This window comes from Geospiza fortis, unplaced genomic scaffold (assembly GCF_000277835.1).
Source record: "Geospiza fortis unplaced genomic scaffold, GeoFor_1.0 scaffold373, whole genome shotgun sequence".
Taxonomy (NCBI): Eukaryota; Metazoa; Chordata; class Aves; order Passeriformes; family Thraupidae; genus Geospiza; species Geospiza fortis.
Window position 1 is genome coordinate 302,779 of NW_005054518.1, and position 20,126 is coordinate 322,904.

Sequence of the window (20,126 nt, forward strand, 5' to 3'; positions counted from 1 at the left end):
AATAGATCAAGCCTTCTGAAACATGAAGTCAGATCCTCATCTCTTCCCCAATCCAAAAACCCCTGTGAGCACTGTCACAAAATGCTGTCTGCAGGTTCCTTAAAACAGCGGGAGGAGTGCAACACAAAGTATCTTTAGAAGTGAAAACAAGTTGGGTGTGGCTTCAGAGCCTTTCTTAGTCATTTTCTGTGAGAACAGTGACAGTCCTGCGCTGGCAGAGTATCTAAACCAGCAGCAACAATGAAAAGTATAAACAAACACGGGCTGTGACCCCCTGCTCTCCCAGCTCCCCTGCGGATTCTCTGCCAGCCCAGCTGCCCTGGGGCTCTGGGACACCTCGCTTGGGGACGGCTGTGTCACCTGTGAGGAGTGACAGAGGGCTCCTCTTGCTCCTGTGAGAGATGAGCAGGACTGAGGAGAGGAAACCCAGTCAGGGCTGCCATGGAAGGGCTGTGCCACCATGCAGGAGCCACTCTGGGTGTCACTGTCACCACCTGAGCTGCCACCAAAGCCCCTTTGCAGATACAGAGTCTCAGCCATCCCAATCCAGGTTATCTAATCTTGGTGCAATCATTAAATAGCAAAATTACAGCTCAAATTGAGGAAATCCTCGGCTTGTGTACCTTTACAGGTGTGCAGAGTCTGGGGTCACCAGCTCCTGGGTGGCAGTCCCCTGGCCAGGCCACAGCTCCCCGGGCCCAGCAGCTGTGGGGGGCTGAGGGACAGGGCCGGGGGTGACAGGGCTGGGGGGTGACAGGGTCCAAGGGCTGACAGGGTCAGGGGTGTGACAGAGTCTGGAGAGGTGACAGGGTCAGGGGTGTGACAGGGTTGGGGGGTGACAGGGTTGGGGGGTGACAGGGCCACTGACCACAGGGATATTCCAGACTATATTACCTCACCCTCAGAATATAAAGAGGGAAGAAAGAGGAAGGATGGGACCTTTGGAGTGATGGCATTTGTCTTCCCAAGTCACCATTATGCATGATGTGTCCCTCTCTCCCAGAGATGTCTGATCACCTGCCTGCCCATGGAAGCAGGGAATTAATGCCTCGTTTTGCTCTGCTTGTGTGAGTGGCTTTGGTTTTCCCTATTAAACTGTCTCTATTTCAACACATGAGTTTGGTAGCTTTTACTCCCCTGATTCTCTCCCTGATACTGCTGGTGGGAGACTGAGTGAAGGGCTGCCTGGGGCTTGGCTCCTGGCTGGGCTTAAACCTTAACAGTCCTTTATACAGAAATGTCTAACTCTCTGCCATCAGTAAAGCTTGGTCCTCAGCTTTTTTCCTCTCCCTTTTTCCCACTTCATCAGCAAAATTATCCCACTCTTACAATTGTATTTCTTGTGTGTTGATCAGGCCATTATTCTTTTAAATTGGGTGTTCTGAACCCTTGCCTTTTTATTTACTTTGGAAAGCAAACTTCATTCCCCGCGCGGGCCCGCGCCGAGACCGGCCCGGAGCCATGGAGGTGAGGGACGGGAGCGGGACAGGGACCGACACGGGCACCGGGGTTCGCTGTGCGCCCTCACCCGTCACACACCCAGCGGGCCGCCGCGGCTGTTGTGGGCTTGACCCCCTGGGCGCTGAGGAGGCACCGAGGCCCGACCCCGGTGCGTGTCCGAGCCCCGCTGCCCTCTTCGGGATCCGGCGCCCTCTCGTGTGGGAGCAGGTGTGAGACACGGAGCTCAGGCCTGTGGGGAAAATACCCCTCAGCATCCTGAAAAACACCTGTTTGTAGAAAAAGGAAGAAAGTGTGGGTATGGTGTGTCTTAGGGCTGTTTGTGGCCCTACAAGTTTACCCTTGTTCTGTGGGGTCACAGTGTCAGGAGTCCCTGTGAATGGCAATCTCTGAGGAGAAAATGTGGCACAGTAAGCTCAGGACATAGAGCCGAGCTCTACAAAAACTCAGTGTGCTTACTTATTTGGAAAATGTGCCAGAAAAACACCAAAAATTACCAGGGTATAAAAGTGGTGTGAGCTACAATGAAGATGACTTGGGAGCTGCAGAATGATGGGTTTCTAGAGAGCAGAGCTTATTCTGCACCCTGATCCTGGGAAACTTTGACTCTTCTGAGTTTATTCATCATCCCAAATGAGCTGCTATGGTAAAATGCCAATAACTTCACTTTTTATTTGTTGGCTAAAAGGAGTTTTCTGGCACTTGGAGGAGTGTCCCTCTGGTTGAAGTTGTTTCTCCCATAGTTACAGGACAGAGCAGATTCCTACCACAGCTCTCAGAGTGGGTATTGTTGGAAATTTCCAGCTCCTGACAACTGGAAATTCACATCCATGCTATCGTGTAACTTAAACAGTGTTTGGGAGCAGTGGTGGAAGGGCCGGAGGTGTCCAGGAATGTGTGAAGGCTGGATAACTCCTCTGCTGCTGTGGGAGGAAGGGTTCCCTGCCCATGGCTGGAACTGGATGTGCTTTAGGGTCTCTTCCAAACCACGCCATGATTCTGTGAGCATTCTTCTGTGTTTGATATTTCCCTGTTGTGGCTCTGATGTTGGGAAGCTCAGCTGGTGCAAACAGGGAGAGTGCAGATTTCCTCTTGGTCTACCCCTCCTGTGTCTCTGAACGTCTTTGGAGTTTCTTGGCTTTGGCAGGTCCAGCTTTTCCTTTAGGGTAAATAGCAAAGTGTTTTACATCCATAGAGAGAGCCACATCCTTGAAAACTCAGATGGGACAGAATCCAGCAGTAAATTAGAAGTGTTAAAGAAGTTAATGTTGATATAAAATCCATAACTGTCAGCTGTGTTTATAATTGTGTGTGTGTGTGTAATTATGACTGTGTGTTCTGATGTCCCTGTCCCCGTGGCCCCTTATGTTCTGTGTGTACTGATGTCCCTGTCCCCACAGCCCCACATACCATTCTGTGTGTTCTCATGTGCCCAAATCCCCTCATGCCATTCTGTGTGTGCTGATGTTCCTGTCCTCTCGTGCCATTCTGTGTGTGCTGATGTCCCTCTCTCTGTCCCCACAGCTCCACATGCCATTATGTGTGTTCTGATGTCCCTGTCCTTTCCCCGTTCCTGCAGCCCCTCGTGCTGTTCTCTATGTACTGATGTCCCTGTCCTTCTGTCCCCACAGCCCTTCATGCCATTCTGTGTGTTCTGATGTCCCTTTCCCTGTCCCCGCGTGCCATTCTGTGTGTGCTGATGTCCCTGTCCTTTCCCTGTCCCCACAGCCCCTCATGCCATTCTCTGTGCTCTGATGTCCCCACATGCCGTTCTGTGTGTTCTGATGTCCCTCTCTCTGTCCCCACATGCCCCTCTGTGTGTTCTGATGTCCCTGTCCCTGTCCCCACAGCCCAACGTGGCGTTCCGAGGCGGTGGCCGCTGCTGGGGCAGTGCGGAAGGGGGCGGGAGGCCCACGGACGTGTTCAGCGCCGCCCTGCCGGGCTCTGCCTCGCTCTATGGCTGCTACAAATCACAGGTTTGCTTGGTTATTGATTATTTTTATAGCTCTGTAAGAGGTTGGGTTGCTCGTCAACAAAATGGTCAGAAGATGTTTCTAAAGCGGTTGCTTACAGTGGTGAACGTAAATCTCAGTGTTTGATGTAACTGTAGTAAACCTTCATTGTGATAACTTTCATCAGAGGGGACAATGGCTTTTCTAATGCAGTCACTGATGAAGCTGTGGGGATGTTTGTTAAAATGGTATTTCACCATTGTTCTGGTGAAATGTTCATGGTAATTGTTCTTCTGTAGGCAGAGTGAGTAGCAAACAAGTCTTTTAGGAAACCTGGAAAGTGGGTAAGAAGGAGAACCTTAGCTGTTGCTGCAGATATTCCTGTAGTCCAGGAGTTCTCATGAACCAGTTCTTAGTCTGATCAACAGAAAGTGCCAGGGCAGTTAAATATGTCAGCTCTCTCTTGGAATTTTTGCCTTTTGTAGCCATAAACTTTCACTGAGGTAAAAGACTCAAATGAAAATTCATTCCCAGTACCTTCAAGACCAGACTTGCTATTTCTTCCATCCAGGACTTGTTATTTTGTCAGACTACTCCGCTCCACAAAGGAGTGTATTGTGAGTCTTTAACATTTAACCCTGCAAAAACACCATTTATTGTTTCACTTACTGAGTGTCTAAACCAAACAGATAAGATAAAGGTGAAGATGTTCCTTTTCACTTAATCAGGATATAATGCCTTTCCTCAAGAAATCAATTGGCTTTATTTCAGTACCTTAACACTGTGTAATGATGGGGAGAAAGGGGGTCTAATTCCTAACTCCTGGCAGGGGTCAACCAGTAGAAACTGGAGCAGATGTTTTAATCTAAAATTGTTGCTGGTTAAGTGCAGAGGAAGGGTCAGGTTGAGAAAGGAGGTGTTGTTTATTCTGTGTATGGTGCCCAGGGAAGTTTCCCACAAACCAGGCACACCAAGGAGTGAAAAGTGAGAGAATTTAGACACTAAAGTTTGCATAAACCTGCCTGTGTAATCCACAGTTCCTGCCTAATGCAGTCACTGAGCTTGTGCAGCCTTTAATAAAACATCCCACCTGTGGTGATCTCCATCTTTCTCTGCTCATTCCATTACCTGATGGATTTATTTAGGGTCATGATGATGGATAGTAAGAAAGCGTTTCTGCTATTGTTTTTAGCTGCTTTTAACTGCCTTTGCAAATTTTTACATTGTAGCAATTTCTATACTAGCATAAGGCTCATACCCATAGGGCTGGGTTGTATAGTTGAAATTAAGATATAGGGGTTTTCTTAGTAGTTTAAAGGAAGCTATTGGGGGTTGAATAGTTAGAATCTCTGAGCTGGGTAAATTTACAAAAATTAGAATGTGATTTAATTGGTTATCTATTTCTACATCTTCACAATTACTAAAGCATACCCACCTTTTACTCATGTATCTGAGTATCATTTTTATATTAATCACTGGTGGAATTTCAAAATTACAGATGTTCTGTTCCATATCTAAGCAGAAATCTTGAATTTCAATTGTATTTCCCTCAGCTGTTGTCCATGTGCTGCACAGGTGCTGACACCTGTGGTTTCTTTCTTAATGGGTCCATGCTCTGTGTCCTGTTGGATGCCTTGTGGTTCCATTATTGATCAGGTCTAGAGCAATAATAGCATGAATATTATATACTATAGCTTTAAACACAGTCAATGTTAATAGCCAATGTTGTTTTGCTGCTTCCTGAATTACATGCAGGCTGATTCCCCAGATTTGAGGTGCTTTGGGAGGTGTTAATGGTCAGGGGTTTCCTTTTACCTTTGCTTGTATCCTATGGCCTTCTGCTACTACTTTATCTCCTATACCTCAGCAATGATATTTACATTCATCCTCCTCATGCATCAAAGGATTTTAGAGAGTGTGTGTTGTCAGATTCCCATCTAGTTGTACCATTAATTAATAATTTAAATTCTCTTCCATTCTCCTTAAACCATTGTACAATTGGTTTCCTGTTACCGTCTTTGACTGGACAAGAAAGAACAAAAGGATTCATATGTAAGTTTAATATTCAAAAAGGTTAAGGCAATTCAGGGAAACGTGTCACAGTAAGAATCCTAACCAGTGTAAAATTATACCAACATTATAGCAAGTTTGACATCAGGCACTGTCTTTGCAATCCTGCTCTGTGCAATTGTGTTTGTCTGAAGTAATTACTGCAGTTGGAATTGCTGCTACCCCTTGAGGGCATTCAAGTTCTGTGTAAGACAGGCCTTCTTCCCAGGCACAGTTCATGAAGTTACTTTTTAACTTTCTTAGTCCCAAAGGTCCAGAGGAGGTGATTTCTCACTTACCTGGTCCTGTAGTTTTTTCAGTCCTAATGGTGCTTCCACGGCTCTAGTCCTTGAAATTTCCCAGCTGTGTGTGTTGTGAAATGAATCTGGTGTGGTCCTTTCCCGTGTTCCTTTGGTGCCTCATTATTCCGTGGTCTTAGACCAAATCTCCCACATGGATATCATGAACAGGAAGGTCCAGATCAGTTCGATTTCTGCAGTGAAAGTACTTGTTGATAGAGGACAAAGCTCTCCTTGGGGAGATAACACAATTACACAAGTGTTCTTGACCCAGATATTCACAGGATGTGGTTTTTAAGAGACTACCTGATAAGGTCTCCTGTACAGATTTCAAAAGGACTGACTTTAGCTCTGGGTCTAGGTGTTATTCTGACCCTCAGTAGTGCTGGTGGCAGCATCTCAGGCCTCTTTGTTTTGTCCTTTGTTCCTTCTGTGATACATGGAGGTTTTGATGGCAGGGCCAGCTGGATTGGTGTAGCCTCATGTGTTCACTGACCAGGTGGCCTTCACTAAATGTAGATCCCAATGTCTGAAGGTCCCACACCCACTGTTTCGAGTGTGGTTTTTAACAGTCCACTGAACTGTTCAGCTTCCCCAGAGCCTGGTGCTCCATACCCACTCCAACAAATGCTTGGGTCAGGTTTGTTTCCAGCCTGCTCTGACAGATCTGTTAACCCAACCCTTCATGTCTCACCCAGTTAAGGCTGTCCTGGTTTGGGAATGGCCCCTCCCAGTTCAGCTCTCCCACTGAGACTCTTCAAACCACACACTGCCCTCCCCTTCCCCTCCCTGTTGTGGCACAGTGGAGAGGAGAATTGGAGGCACAAAAGGCAAAGATCACAGGCTGAGCTAAGAACAATTTACTGTGAGCAGCAATGATAGAGGAAAAGGGAAGGTAACAGCAACAGCACTCATGGAGTGGGCACAGGGAGGGATTCACATGGAAAAGTTTCCAGTTATTCTGGATGGCTCCCTCCAGCACATTTTATTGACTGGAAGGATCCCCAAAGAGCCCCTTTCCCCCACCCCAGGAAGTGAGCTTGGGTGGTACAGAATAACTTCTGGGTCCCCTTCCCAGCTACTGCAAAAATTAACCCTGTCCTGGCTGGAACCAGGACAGTTTGCTGACACACCTGTAGGTATTGTGTACCTAGGAATGATCTCTTTCAGTAGTGCCTCACCTAACTCCTCAGCCTGGTTGGGTTGGCAGGGAAAAGCTTCAGGCCCCAAGGAAATGTATCAGCTATTACCAATAAGTATTGATACCCATTCTGCCATGGCAATGAGAGAAGTCTATTTGCCAATGATTTCCTAGTGTGTTCCTTTTTTGGCTTGTCCTGGGGGAGATTGATGCTGGATCTGTGGATGCACACTGTGGTTCATATTTCTTCACTATACTTTTTGTGATGCCTCCCATTCCAGTCCCAAAGGTACACAGTTTTACATTGTTTTCCAAAAACCTTGGGCTCTTCTTAAATCCCTGTGGATCCAGCATAATTGAGGCTTTGGCCCCTTTTGTGGATTCTCCCATTCAAATGCAAACCGCTCCTGGTGTCTGGTGGAATAGAAGAAAGCATCTTACAAGTCCAGTATCAATACTTGTTACTATGACTGCCTGGGCCTTTTTGGGGGTTCTCTGGGTGGCTGGGGAGGTGTCCCCTACTCAGTTTCCAGCCAAGCTCAGCTCAGGACACACAGAACACAAGGCTGAGTGACAAAGAAGTTGTGATGTGCAGCTCCAGCACCTTCTTCTTAAACAATTGCCAGGCAGGATGTAAAATATTAAAGTTTCCATAAGCCTTAAGCAACACTAGTTCAGCACACCTGAGAGCGTCTGTTTGTGCTCAGAAGAGGGGTGAAAGGTGAGAATGATACCATCAGCTTCCATCTGCAACAGAGGGCAAGGGAAGGGACAGAGTTCTGCTTGAAGACCTTAACATGGCCTGAAATAAGTTGTATTCCAAGTGTGTGGCTTGCTTACTTCTCATGTGCTGGTTCCTCCCAGAGTGAACTTAGTTACAGCAATGTACAATGACAAAATGACAGTTTGATGTGTTTCATGTTAAATAAATGCTTTTATTATACATTAAATGCAGAATGAAGAAAATGTGGAGTTACCTCAGGCCTACAGTTCTTCCCTTTCAACATCAGAGTACTCTGCACCCATGGACCCTTCCCTTTTGTACCCCCCTTGGTCTACGTGTACAGATGACACCAAGCAGCCTGCTGCTCCTCAGATTAACCTGAAGTCCAGGTAGTCATCCTTGACAGGGAGTGAGTGCGGGTGTGTGTTGGAGTAGATGGATTATATTTTTCTGTTTAATTTAACATAGGAAGTACTTTGAAGGAAGGAATTCTTTTTATTAATACACAGTTGGTTTTCAGGATTCAGCCCGAAAGGAATGATTATGGCAGTGAAACTGATTTGTATGGACTCGTGTCCAACATCCTGGAAGAGCAAGACAAACCACAGCCGTGCTTTGCTGAGGGGTGAGTGAGGTGCAGGTGACCAAAACTCCCCTCTCTGTTCTTACTGTGCTCCTGAATCAGCTCCATCTGCTGCTGGCCAGGCCCCCTGCTCTCCCTTCCCTTCTCTTCCTTCCCCTCATCTTCCAACATTTCACTAGGGATACTTGGAAGCTTTTCCCAAAGCACTTAGACTGCATGGCAGCTTCTGGCTCTCTGATATTTACAGAACTTGTTAATTGGCATTTTTTTAATAAGATCTTAACAAGTGTTGTGGACATGCTGTATTCAGATGAATCCTCTGGATATGTGCCTTGGTCTGTTTTTTTATTTTAATCAAGACTGAATTCAGACTTTAGGTTTCTTTCCTAATTAATGTCAATTCACAGAAAAAATACACAAAGCACAGACTTCTTCACATTTGTCTGAACTGGCAGGAGAAAATTCCATGCAAAATTAATGTTTCTTGCTGTTAGTGCTACCTAAGCAATATTTGTGTTTCTAAATGTCAGGTTTATTTTGCCTCTATTCCTGCACCAGAAGAGACAATTCCATAGTCAAAACAACATGAACTGAAGGGGGCAGGTCCAGCATCCCCATGATACTTACAGAGCTCTCTGTCTTTTCCAGGTTTAAGAGACAAGACAGGGAGCCCAGTTCTCAGGTTCCCAAGCCAGGCACTGCTTTTCCTTTCTGTCTTCCCAAACAATTCCAGTGATTTCTCTTATGTGGCTGAAGTCAGGGAAAACTTCAGAGTCAGTCTTGATATCACAAAAAACTTATTAATTCCTTTGCTATGGACAGGCAGGGCTGGTTCAGTACTCCCAGATCTGGCCTGTGATGGCTTCCAGGAGCATTTCCCCTTTACTCAGTGTATTTACAGTTCTCCTTGGCAATCAGGGATTGATGGTTCATTCATGCTGGTTAGTGGAAAAAATGAGGTGTGCTGGGATGCTGCCTCTGGCTTTACCTGCAGTAAGCAGTGCACAAGTGAGGTGAGAGAGAAGCATTTTCTCTGGAGTGCTGGGACATGGCTTTGGAACACTGAGGGCAGTCTGGGTGCCTGAGCTTGGTGCTGAACCAGGAGTATTTTGGTGATGGTGCACAGGACTGACAGACCAGGGTTTGATGTGTACAGATCCTTTGCAGCTTGAAGGCCTATCCACAGCTCCCGAGCTGTGGTGGTGTGTTCAGACAAGGCAGAATCTGTTTTCTCAGATAGATATGGGAAACTGAGGATGACAGGACTGGGTAGAAATTGAAGTCAGACATCTTGGAATAATTTGAGAGAAATTATTTAGGAACAATTCATTTCTTAAACCTTGTTTTGTGTTTGGGAACAAAGAGCAGCAGCACAGATCAGTGTCTAACCATGTGTTTCTTGTTTTTCAAGGAGTTGTCCTCCCACCCTGAAGTCAGTGTGGCCAGTGAACACAAGCAGAATGGAGCACCATGAGCTGTTGCCAGAAAGCAGGCGGGCAGTTGTTGGAGCAGTGCCCCAGCAGGGTTTCTATGGCACGGAGTCCCTCCCTGCTGCTGACAAGCAGTTCCTGCAGAGTCCCACCCTGGTGCCACAGCAGAAGGCAGACGATTGTTACTGCGGCTTTGGCGGCGTGGACCTGGAAGAGCAGAGCTTGTACTCTGCCAGGAGTGATCGTGCCAATGGCTGCAACTTGCAGGCTAATGAGAGTGTGAAGACAACGCCTGTCTATCAGAACTACCCCTACCTGAAAAACACCTTTGCAGCCCAGGCTGGGTACTCAGAAGCAATCAAAGACTTGGGAGCCGATGCTTATTCTTATGGAAGGGAGAAGGTGTGTCCCAAGGGAGCAGAGGCACAGGTGCACCCAAAGCGGGCTGAAACATTCCTTCCACAGTGTCACAGATACAATGAGAACACAGATTTTACCAGGTACACTGAATATTCTCATGCTGGTAAAGCAAAGCCCAACAAGGGCACCAGTTGTAGCCTCCAAGAAAATAGAAAGCTGGTAAATGGAACCCCTGAGGCACCATCTCTGGATGCAGAGCCCTACGCTAAATTATTTCAAGTTAAATCAGGAACTCAGAAAAAATTTGAAGATACAATTTCAGATCAGCATGACTTTACATTTCCCAAGTCTGTAGGACTTGTATCAGAAAAACAATTTGCAAGCGAATCTTCCTTCAGCACTGATTTTGGGCAAAAATTTGAATATGGACTAAAATCTTTTGCAGCTTGTCCAGGGAATAATGGTGTGGAAAAGCAGCAGTTTTCCAAGGCCGATCTTCAGAATCCTGAATTCTACAAATCACTCCCACTGTTGCCCAGTGCAGCAGTCCCCTCAGCAGGCTCTAGCGCCAGGCCAGGGTGGATGAACATCCAAACCAAACCCACAGCCTCTGGCCCTTTCCAGAATCCAAGTCCTTTGTTGAAACTGAATAATCAGTCACCTGCATTTCCAAAAAGCTCTCGTCATTCTAATGATGTTTTTCAGTTGCCATCTTCAAATTTGCCTTTAAATAGTAATTTACTTCACAAGTACTGTCAAGACAACCCATTCCTCTCCAGCCTTGACTTCGGCTACAGCACTGCAGAGCGAGCTCGGGCAGCTGCGTGCATGGAAGCCCTGGTTAGGGGTGGGGAAGAGAACCTCATCGAGTACCTCAGTGAGAAGAAGTTGAAGCAGCCCAATGGATTCTGTGACAGTTACTTGGCTCAGCAGTTGGGGATCATTGATAATCTGAACAAACAGCGTTTCCAGCTGAAGCCACAGAGCGAGCACTGCGATCTGGAAGGGCAGAACCAGGTGGATGGGGTGTTCCAGGACATGTACCAGGAGTTACTGGAATCTCAGGGGCAGCTGCATCTCGGGGCAGGGAATGGGGACACCAGTGCCATTGGTGCTGGGAGCTGCCTGCAGGCTCCAGGCATTCCCAACTGCGTGGTGGGTGACTTCAGGAGGAACCGGCAGCTGGGCCCCAGCACCTTCCCCATGAGATCTGCTCACCTCTTGGGCCGCTCCGTGGTGCCTCTGGTGGAGCCTCACACCTTGTTCTCCCAGGACGATCTCAAACGCCTCTACCCCTGCTTCACAGAGAAGATGTATGGTGACAATGCCCTTTCTGGTTTTGTGTCAGCATTTGGATTTCAAAAGCAAGTTAAAAGTCGCAGTGGGCCTGCCAGCGAGCTGCATGTGAGACTGGAAGAGTGTTATGAGCAGTGGAGAGCTTTGGAGAAAGAAAGGAAGAAGGTAAGAAAACCAAACTAGAAAAATATCACAGATTTGATGTAGATCTCATCCTGCTCAGTGCCGTCACAGATCATGGGTAGTTCTGCTGGGAGAAGTTGAAATGCTTGTTGGAACTTCAAAGTTACAAGTTTGTTTTTGGATAGAAAGTGAAAGGTGTGGAGATTTGTAGCCTGGCTGGAAGCATAGCTAATGTTGTATGGAATGTTGCACTAAAAGCAGGAATTCAGGGGTTCTTCCAGTCCCAGGGCTGGGGAAGGTGGGTTCATGAGGAACAAAGATGTGCTATACCCTTTTTATTAATACAGTAAATACAGTGCCTCTGGAACTTTGAAAGCAAATCCAGTAAATGTTTTGAATTGAAACTAAACTTTATTTCCTTCAATTCCATTTTTTAGAAGCTATAATGAATTCCTACCTCCTGTTTCCCTGAAGGTTTAAACCTAGGTGTATTTGAAGGGGTTCTTTTTTTTTTCCCCCAGAAACAGAGGCTGAGGGAAGGGTCATTTAATTAAAACCCTTGCAGTAAAAGGCTCAGGTAGTGCTGTGTGGAGCCCTCCCAAAAGCAGTTTCCTTTTTAGTCTGTAGGAAAACCTGTTTTCATTTCACCAGCTGAGATAGATGGGGTTTGAATTTCACTACCTGGGCTTGTCTGTGGGGGAAGCTGGGCCAAATGTCACCTGGCAATTGTGGGGCCTTGGAGAGTTCTCCTGTGCCAGCCCCTACAAAGAAACCAATTCCAAGATGATGTAATGTGGGGATTTTTTTGGTGGTGTTTCCTGACAAAAACCAGGAGTTGCTCTGTATAGAGGGGTTGAGGAAGAGTGAGCCCAGCTTAAGGAGGGGAGGTGGTGTCTGGGGTGCATGGAAAGTGCAAGAGAGAAAAAGCTGGCATGTGCATGGCCAGGAGCCATGGTGGGAGAAAGTCAACTTTATCACAATCTCAGAACGGGTTGGGGTGGGAGGGACCTTAAATCTCCTTCAGTCCCAGCCCCTGCCTTGGGCAGGGACGCCTTCCACTGTCCCAGGCTGCTCCAAACTCCATCCAGCTGGGCCTTGGACACTTCCAGGGGTGGGGCAGCCACAGCTGCTCTGGAAAACTTGTGCCAGAGCCTCTCCACCCTCACAGGGAACAATTTATTTCTAATATCTAGTCTAGAGCTGCTCTCTCTGTGTGAAGCCATTCCCCCTTGTCTTGGCACTCCATGTTCTTGTTGATTATGGACCACTTATGAAACCATCCAAGAATTGCAGTTTTAAATCAGTTTTAGCTAATTCTATGTTGTTATGGGTGTTTTAGAATGACATAACAAGGGGATGAAAGAGATGGAAATTTGGAATATTGCAAACAGTTTTCAAAATAGTTTTCTGATGGCTAAATAAAATACAGAATCCTGAAATGGTTTGGTTTGGAAGGGACCTTAAAGACCATCCAGCTCCACTCACCTGCCATAGAACACCTTCCACTGGACCAGGGTGCTTAGGAAAAAATCTTTCTGTACAAAAATTTAATTTAATCTGTAGTTTAATCTGTACAAAAATTAGGTTAATTGCTGACTGAAACAGTTTTATTTTAATTTTATGTGTGAGATCCACATCTGTTTGGTCATTTTTTTTTCCCTGTAATTCTGACTTACCTCCATTTTATTTCCAGGCAAAACCAGTACAGGCTGTAGTCAGAGTGAGCAGACATAGCACTGCTGGAACACGGTGTGTTGGCACGATTGCTTTAGTTGAACTGCTTTGAGTAAAGCAGTTGTTCACTTAAAGCAGGTGATTGTCTCACCAGAGGGTTAAATCCCAAATGCCTGAATCCTCATTGTCTCCTTTAAAAATCTCCAAAACCCTGATGGGAAGAAATTGAACCTGATATTTTTTCTTGTTTCTGTAATGAAGCACACTCTGCATGTACATTCTGAGGGAGTTGTTCTTTTGTTTTCCTGCAGACTGAATCAGCTCTTGCTAAGAATTTCCAAGGGAAGAAGGTTTCCAGTACTAACAACATTCCAATTCCAAGGCTGACATCAAATCCATCAAGGGTTGATCGCTTAATTGTGGATCAGCTACGGGAACAAGCCAGAGTGAGTTGTAGGACTAAAAAAAATCTATTGAACTTATCCCACAGAACTTAGAGTACAGTGTGAGATAGGTAAGATGATCAGAGCGGCTTTTCCCAAAATAGCTTTGTTCTTCCTTGCTGTGCAGGGAATGGCATTTCAGCAGTCCCTGTTAGAGCTTCTGCAGCTCCAGGGTGCTGTTTCCAGGGAACCACAGAGGGGCTGAGGCTCACAGTTACATCCCCATGTGTCTGGAGGATGTTGTTCCTGGTGCAGGAGTGTGCAGCATCCAGTCCTGGAGCCTGTGCACAGCTCTCAGGGGTGCTGCATTCAGAGCAGCTCGGCAGGGAAATGTTCACTGTGGATTTGGAGACACTGTGATGGAGGAGGTCTTTATGGGAAAAAACAGGTTTACTTAATGTTTGGAAGATACTGACATATATATTTCCTTGAGAGTCTGCATATTTTACTGCAGAATGATTATTTGATGTACTTTCAACCTGAGTTTCTGTTACCAGTTTGCTCTTTAACCCAGTAGGGCAAGGGAATCTGGCATCTGCTGAGCTCTATGGGCAAACAGAGCCAGGGTCCTTGGGGAGGTGACAGCTGGGGGAGGAGGGAGCACAAACTCTGCCATCAGAATGGTGAGGGGCTGCTGTGGCCCTCCTGAGGCCCAGAGCCATGGTGCTGGTGCTGCAGGCAAGGAGAAGCAGAAACCAGCCTGTCCCCCCTGCCAGGGGCTGTGGGGTGAAAGGGTTCTGGGAAATTCTGGGTTTGGAGGCTGCAGCAGTGCTGGGCCAGCCACTGGGCAGCAGGGGGGAGCAGCAGCCTGTCCTGCCTGCCTCACACAGGAGAAATAATCCTTGGAGCTGTGTCTGCTCCCTCCTGCAGGGCCTGCCTGGTGCTGCCCATCCAGCTGAGGGATGGACTGCAAGACATGGATGGGCCTAGGGTACTAAAACTCCTGCTCTGTGAATCCCAAAAGATCAGCCTTAGTTTCCATGTTTAGAAGGCTTGCCTGCCCTTGTCCTGGTAATTCAGAACTGCCTCCAAAACACTGCTTAAGCCTCTCCAGCCATTTGAGGAACCAAACTTTAGGGTACAGCACCTCAAACCCTTGTTAGGTATTTTTAAGGATGCTCATCAGCAGAGTGGGGCTGTTAAACCTGGACTCTGACATCAGAAACCTGGACTCTAACATCTGGAAACATCTTGGTGATGGCCAGAGAGGAACCCTGGTACAAAGGTTTGAGTGGGAGCTGAGTTGGCTGAATCTGGGATTAACTCTTTATAGTTGGAGCATCCAATTAAATCTTTTTGACAGTCACATGCATTTCTTTAAGGCATTAAGCGTAGCCATGGCTCAAGGAACATCTCAGTTTGGGGATTTTTAGTTTCTCTTTTTCTGCAGACCAGTAACCAGGTTCTCAGCATTATGTGACTGTGGCTGAGGAGTCACTCACCACTGGGAAACCCACAAGTGGTGTGACTGGTGTAAGATAAGACAACAAAAATGCACGTTTTCAGTGGACTAAACAAACCTGAATTATTTCTGAATGTTTGTTCTCAGCTCCCTTAGTGTTGAGTGTTGATCCCAAAGTCAGCCATGGTTCCACAGCAGCTTTTCCTTTCTCAGTGCAGCTGTGACTGCTGCTGGCCCAGGCTGCCCTGCACAGCACAACGTCCCCACCTGGGTTTTTCAGAAATTGCAGCAATGCTGTGAGAAGGGAGGACCCCAGTGCTCTGAATTCAGGAAAATGCAAAAAAAAATTCAGAATAAAAAAATTGTTCTGAAAGCACCTTTTGTTCAGGGATGTTTCAAAGCTGTACAGGTCTGGTATTCACCAGTAACCTGGGGTTGCTGTTTGTTCAGGGATGTCTCAAAGCTGTACAGATCTGGAATTAACCAGTACCCTGGGGGTCCTGACTGGGGTGTGCAAAGGACAACAGCTTTGCTGTTGTCCTTTGCACACCCAGCTGTACCACAGCTTTGGGTTTGGAGATAACAAATCCCAGCTAAGAACTTAAACCTGCTTCAGCTGTAACTTCTCTGCTCTCAAAAGAAAGTAATGATGATAATTAATCTGTTCTCCGTGGTTAGTTCATTTCCCTGTAAGTGTGAAGCCCTGTGAGATGTGCATTGTTCACCAGGTTGTGACTCTGCTGGGGAAGATGGAGCGCCTGCGCAGTTCCCCGCTCCACGCCAACATCTCCACTGCTCTGGACAAGCACCTGGAGTCCATCCACGTGGTGCAGGCTCGCAGGAAGGATGAAATTGTCAGCGCCTCCAGCCGGCAGCGGCACGGCCCTCCCAGGTGCCAGGATGAGAGAGGTATAGCTGGGCTTGTGTACCCCGATGAGGTAGCTGGGATGTTGAACATCTTGCAAAAATAAGTGAGGGGTTGTAATTCAAATTTTAACTTTTCAATGTTAGAGCTTTGTCAAAGGCAGAATGGGTGGGGTTTGGGTGAAGGTTTGAGGAGACACTAAAACTGGGTTTTAGAGATAAATAGGTTCAATCAGTTTGGAGGTGGTAATTCAATTAATAAACTAGCAAGGAATAAAAATTAATGGGTTTTTCTGATAACACATTCAGGGACTGGAGGTGTTACTAAGCTGTTGCTTCTTGTTTCTTGTGACAGTGTTCTCAGGGTTAGGATGAGGGAAGAGATGAGGATCTGACTCCCTGTTTCAGAAGGCTTGATTTATTATTTTATGATATATATTTTATTAAAACTATACTAAAAGAATAGGAGAAAAGATTTCATCAGAAGGCTAGCTAAGAATAGAAAAAGAAAGAATGATAACAAAAGCTTGTGTCTTGGACAGAGAGTCTGAGCCAGCTGACTGTGATTGGCCATTTATTTGAAACAACCACATGAGACCAATCACAGATGCACCTGTTGCATTCCACAGCAGCAGATAATCATTGTTTACATTCTGTTCCTGAGGCCTCTCAGCTTCTCAGGAGGGAAAATCCTAAGGAAAGGATTTTTCAGAAAATGTGTCTGTGACAGCTTCTCCCTGTCCCTCATATTCCTCTTCCTATGAACCCTCCAGCTCTTTGTCTAGAACCTCTTGGTATCTCCATGTTGACACTGCCCAAAGTGACCAAGATGGCCTTAGGTTACAAATGAATTTCCTCTTCAAGCATCTTCTGTCTTAGACTGGCATAATTACAAATCATATTTTGGATGGATGCACAAAAATACAATGGGCAGAATGTTTCCATTCTTAATGGTGTCCCAAATAAGCCAAATACTCAGTTTAATCTTTCACCAGGGCACAGGCAGAGTGGCAGGTTCCCTTGTCTCTGAGATGGAGTCAGGGTAAATTCCTGCTCCCTGCAACACTCTGACCTCCTACCTTGTGTCAGAACCTGTTTCTGAATCTTCTGATCCCTTCTGCTTTTCTTTCTCCATCTGAATTACAGGGATTCTTTTACTTCTTTGGGGTGTCCCATCATGCAGTTCTGAAGTTTACCTCAGAAGATTCACTGCAGCATTCTTTCTTTTCACCTGTTCCCCACCATTCTTGTTTCTCATTACCTTGACTGAAGATTATGGGACTTGTTAAGGTGAAGGGTTTTTTTGGGTGTTGAAGCCCATGAAAATAATTGTCTTTGGAACAGAGTAGTCTGGGAAGGAGTTGTCAGGCCTGGAGATCCAGGTTCTTGTGCAGCTGCTGGGACAGGAGAGGAGGCTCTGCCCAGTGGGATCTGATTACTTACCTGGAGGTGTGGTGCTTGGTCCTCTGCCTCCCATCACTGTCTTGGGGTGTTGAACCTGCAGCAGCAGTTGGGGAGGATTTTTTTGAACAGTAAATTATTGGATGCAGTAACTGTATTTGCTCTGTCAGGCAAAACCTTGAGGGAAAGGCCTGAAGCTGTTCTGGTTTGTCTGGGAGCAGGTCTTGCCCAGCCCTGTTTCCACAGCACCTTTCTATTCCATCTGATCCAATATTAAGCATTTATGACAGAATCACAGGATGGCTTTGGTGGGAAGGGTCCTTAAAGCTCACACAGTTCCACCTCTACCATGGGCAGGGACACCTTCCACTATCCCAGGGTGCTCCAAGCCCTGTCCAACCTTGGACACTTCCAGGGGTGGGCATCCCCAGCTGCTCTGGGCCCAGTGGTTCAACACCCATTCACAGAACATGAGCTGTGGGCTTCAGTCCAGTGCCCCAAACCAGCTGTTCCTTCACCCATGGTAAGGATTTCCTGGCAGGACAGGTGAAGGACCCTGCTGTGACCAGAAGGGGAGGGCCCAGGTGCCATTAATGTGTGTGTGTACATGGAGCACCCCAGCTGCACAACCTAAAAACCACACACTGCCTCACTGTATGAGGGCAGAGAAATTCAGATGCAGCTTTTATAAACCTGTAAAGGGACAGACAGGGTGTGGGGCAAGGGCAGCCCCAGCAGTGCTCAGGACTAAAGGGCCTAGGTGCCATTAGCGTGTGTGTGTACAAGGAGCATCCCAGCCCCAGAGTGCAGCTGCAGCAGGAAGGTTCAGAACCTTCAAACAAACTCAGAACCTAATTCAGATGCAGCTTTTATAAACCTGTAAAGGGACAGATGAGGTGTGGGGCGAGGGCAGCCCCAGCAGTGCTCAGGTGCCATTAGGGTGTGTGTGTACATGGAACACCCCAACCCTGGGGTGCAGCTGCAGCAGGAAGGTTCAGAACCTTCAAACAAACTCAGAACCTAAAAACCACACACTGCCTCACTTGTGTGAGGGCAGAGAAATTCAGATGCAGGTTTTATAAAGGGACAGACGAGGTGTGGGGCGAGGGCAGCCCCAGCAGTGCTCAGGTGCCATTAGGGTGTGTGTGTACGTGGAGCACCCCAGCCCCGGGGTGCAGTTGCAGCAGGAAGGTTCTGTAACAAACTCAGAACCTAAAAACCACACACTGCCTTTCTATGTGAGGGCAGAGAAATTCAGACCCAGCTTTTATAAACCTGTAAAGGGACAGACAGGGTGTGGGGCGAGGGCAGCCCCAGCAGTGCTCAGGACTAAAGGGAGCACTCTTTTCCTCCCCCTGCAGTGGTGCTGGCTCTGGCCGCGGCGCTCCGGGCCCTGTGCCTGGCCACGCGCAAGGTCCGCACCGTGCTCTGGTGCGCCTTCCAGATGACCCTGCCCAAACCCTCCGCTGGCAAACGGGCTCGGGAGAGACTTCCTCAGGAGGGGGCGGCGCCCGAAGAGAAACGAACCGAGACCCCCCCGGCTTCGGCCGCGGCCCCGCGAGGGCCCAGGGAAGGGGGGGCAGAGGGAGCCCCGGGGCCGTGCACGGACCTGCTCCGCAGTGTGTATGAGAGAGGAGACGTGAATTCCTCATAATTTTTGGTTCTTTTTTAGTTACTTCAAAGTTTCAACTGCTAAAGTTCATATTTAAAGCTGTATCTTGATGAGAAGTGAGATTTGCCTTAAGGGCTCTCAGGTTAAGCTGTTAACGTGATGGGCAGGGTCAGAATGTTGTAAAGCCAAACTGGTGAATGTTAACTTAAAAAAAATAATCAGACTCATTCATTAACAGCCAAGATATTATTTAACTCCTGTGGGTGAAGCCTGGTGTCCAACTCTCCCCATAACTCCTTTTAGTTTTGCGTTAGGAAATAGGTTTTTAAATAATGATTCTTAAAGACTGTGGTGTGACGGGGTGTGAGGTTGGTGTCAGATCAGATTGTGATGTAAAATGGTTTCCTTATTGAACTAAAACCTGGAAACAGAAAGAAAAAAGGCTAGAAATACCCAATATTCATGTAAAACTAGATATTTAAAATACAAATATTTATGAATTTGAGATTTTAAAGTCTACGTTTGGGAAAGGCAATATGCACCAGGTGCCACTAAATTACCAGTAGAGCATAATTGCTGTGTGAAACCATGAATTTAGTGAATGTGTTCAGGTATTTGGAATGCTCTTGGGAACTAATGAACTACTGTTGTAAAGTATTTAAGCATAATCAAACTACGACAGGCAGACAGGATTGTCCTGCAGAGCTGTGAAGGAGCTTCAATAATGAGCGTTGTTTTTAATTTAACTTCAGAAAAGGTCATGCCAAGTTCTGAAATTTGGATTTTCTTAAAGTTACTAGTTTGGTTTGAAATTTGATTGTCAACTTCTAGACTTCTTAGTTCCCTTCTGCATTTGGGCAGCTCCCAGCACTGGTGTTTGCTTGCAGCTCTGAGTCTTTAGGAGCAGGAGTGATGGATTCACCAGCACCCAATGCTGGTGCTCAGGACAGAGTGGCCCTGGGAAAAACCCACTTTAACAGTGGGTTAAAGTAACTGAGCTGACCATGCCTGCACACCCTGGTACCCACATGGCTCTGTCCTTCCTGCTGCTGGGAATGCTGATATGCAGAAGGGGTGATGGCATTAGATAAATTGGCATTCGATGATGTGCAGAAACGACTGAGAAAGGCTCAGCAGAAGGTGGGGTGTGATCACGGCAACGACAGGAGTGCTGCCGGGGGAGAGGGGCAGAACAAGCACAGCTTCCTAACAGCCACTGCACTGGGGGTTGTTCAGTTTGACCCAGGCTGTGTTGATGTTAAAGCAAAACTGACTGTGCTGACTGGAGTTGTCTATAAAAAATAAATTCATTTTT

General features: G+C 46.8%; 1 protein-coding gene across 1 annotated transcript; it reads left to right on the plus strand.

The window, feature by feature from the left end:
- The first annotated feature begins 1,461 nt into the window (after positions 1-1,461).
- MEIOC (meiosis specific with coiled-coil domain) lies at positions 1,462-18,853 on the plus strand. The gene is made up of 8 exons (XM_005429018.1): positions 1,462-1,668; positions 3,309-3,434; positions 7,855-8,012; positions 8,144-8,248; positions 9,618-11,457; positions 13,401-13,535; positions 15,663-15,843; positions 18,561-18,853. The coding sequence occupies exons 1-8, from the start codon at positions 1,462-1,464 to the stop codon at positions 18,851-18,853; spliced, it is 3,045 nt and encodes a 1,014-aa protein (XP_005429075.1).
- The last annotated feature ends 1,273 nt before the right edge of the window (positions 18,854-20,126 follow it).

Bases quoted from the DNA above. Each gene is read 5' to 3' on its own strand.
- MEIOC (XM_005429018.1), top strand. From the start codon at position 1,462: ATGGAGGTGAGGGACGGGAGCGGGACAGGGACCGACACGGGCACCGGG. The intron at 1,669-3,308 runs GTGTGAGACACG...CTGTCCCCACAG, and splicing joins GCCCTCTCGTGTGGGAGCAG to CCCAACGTGGCGTTCCGAGG. The intron at 15,844-18,560 runs GTATAGCTGGGC...CTCCCCCTGCAG, and splicing joins CAGGTGCCAGGATGAGAGAG to TGGTGCTGGCTCTGGCCGCG.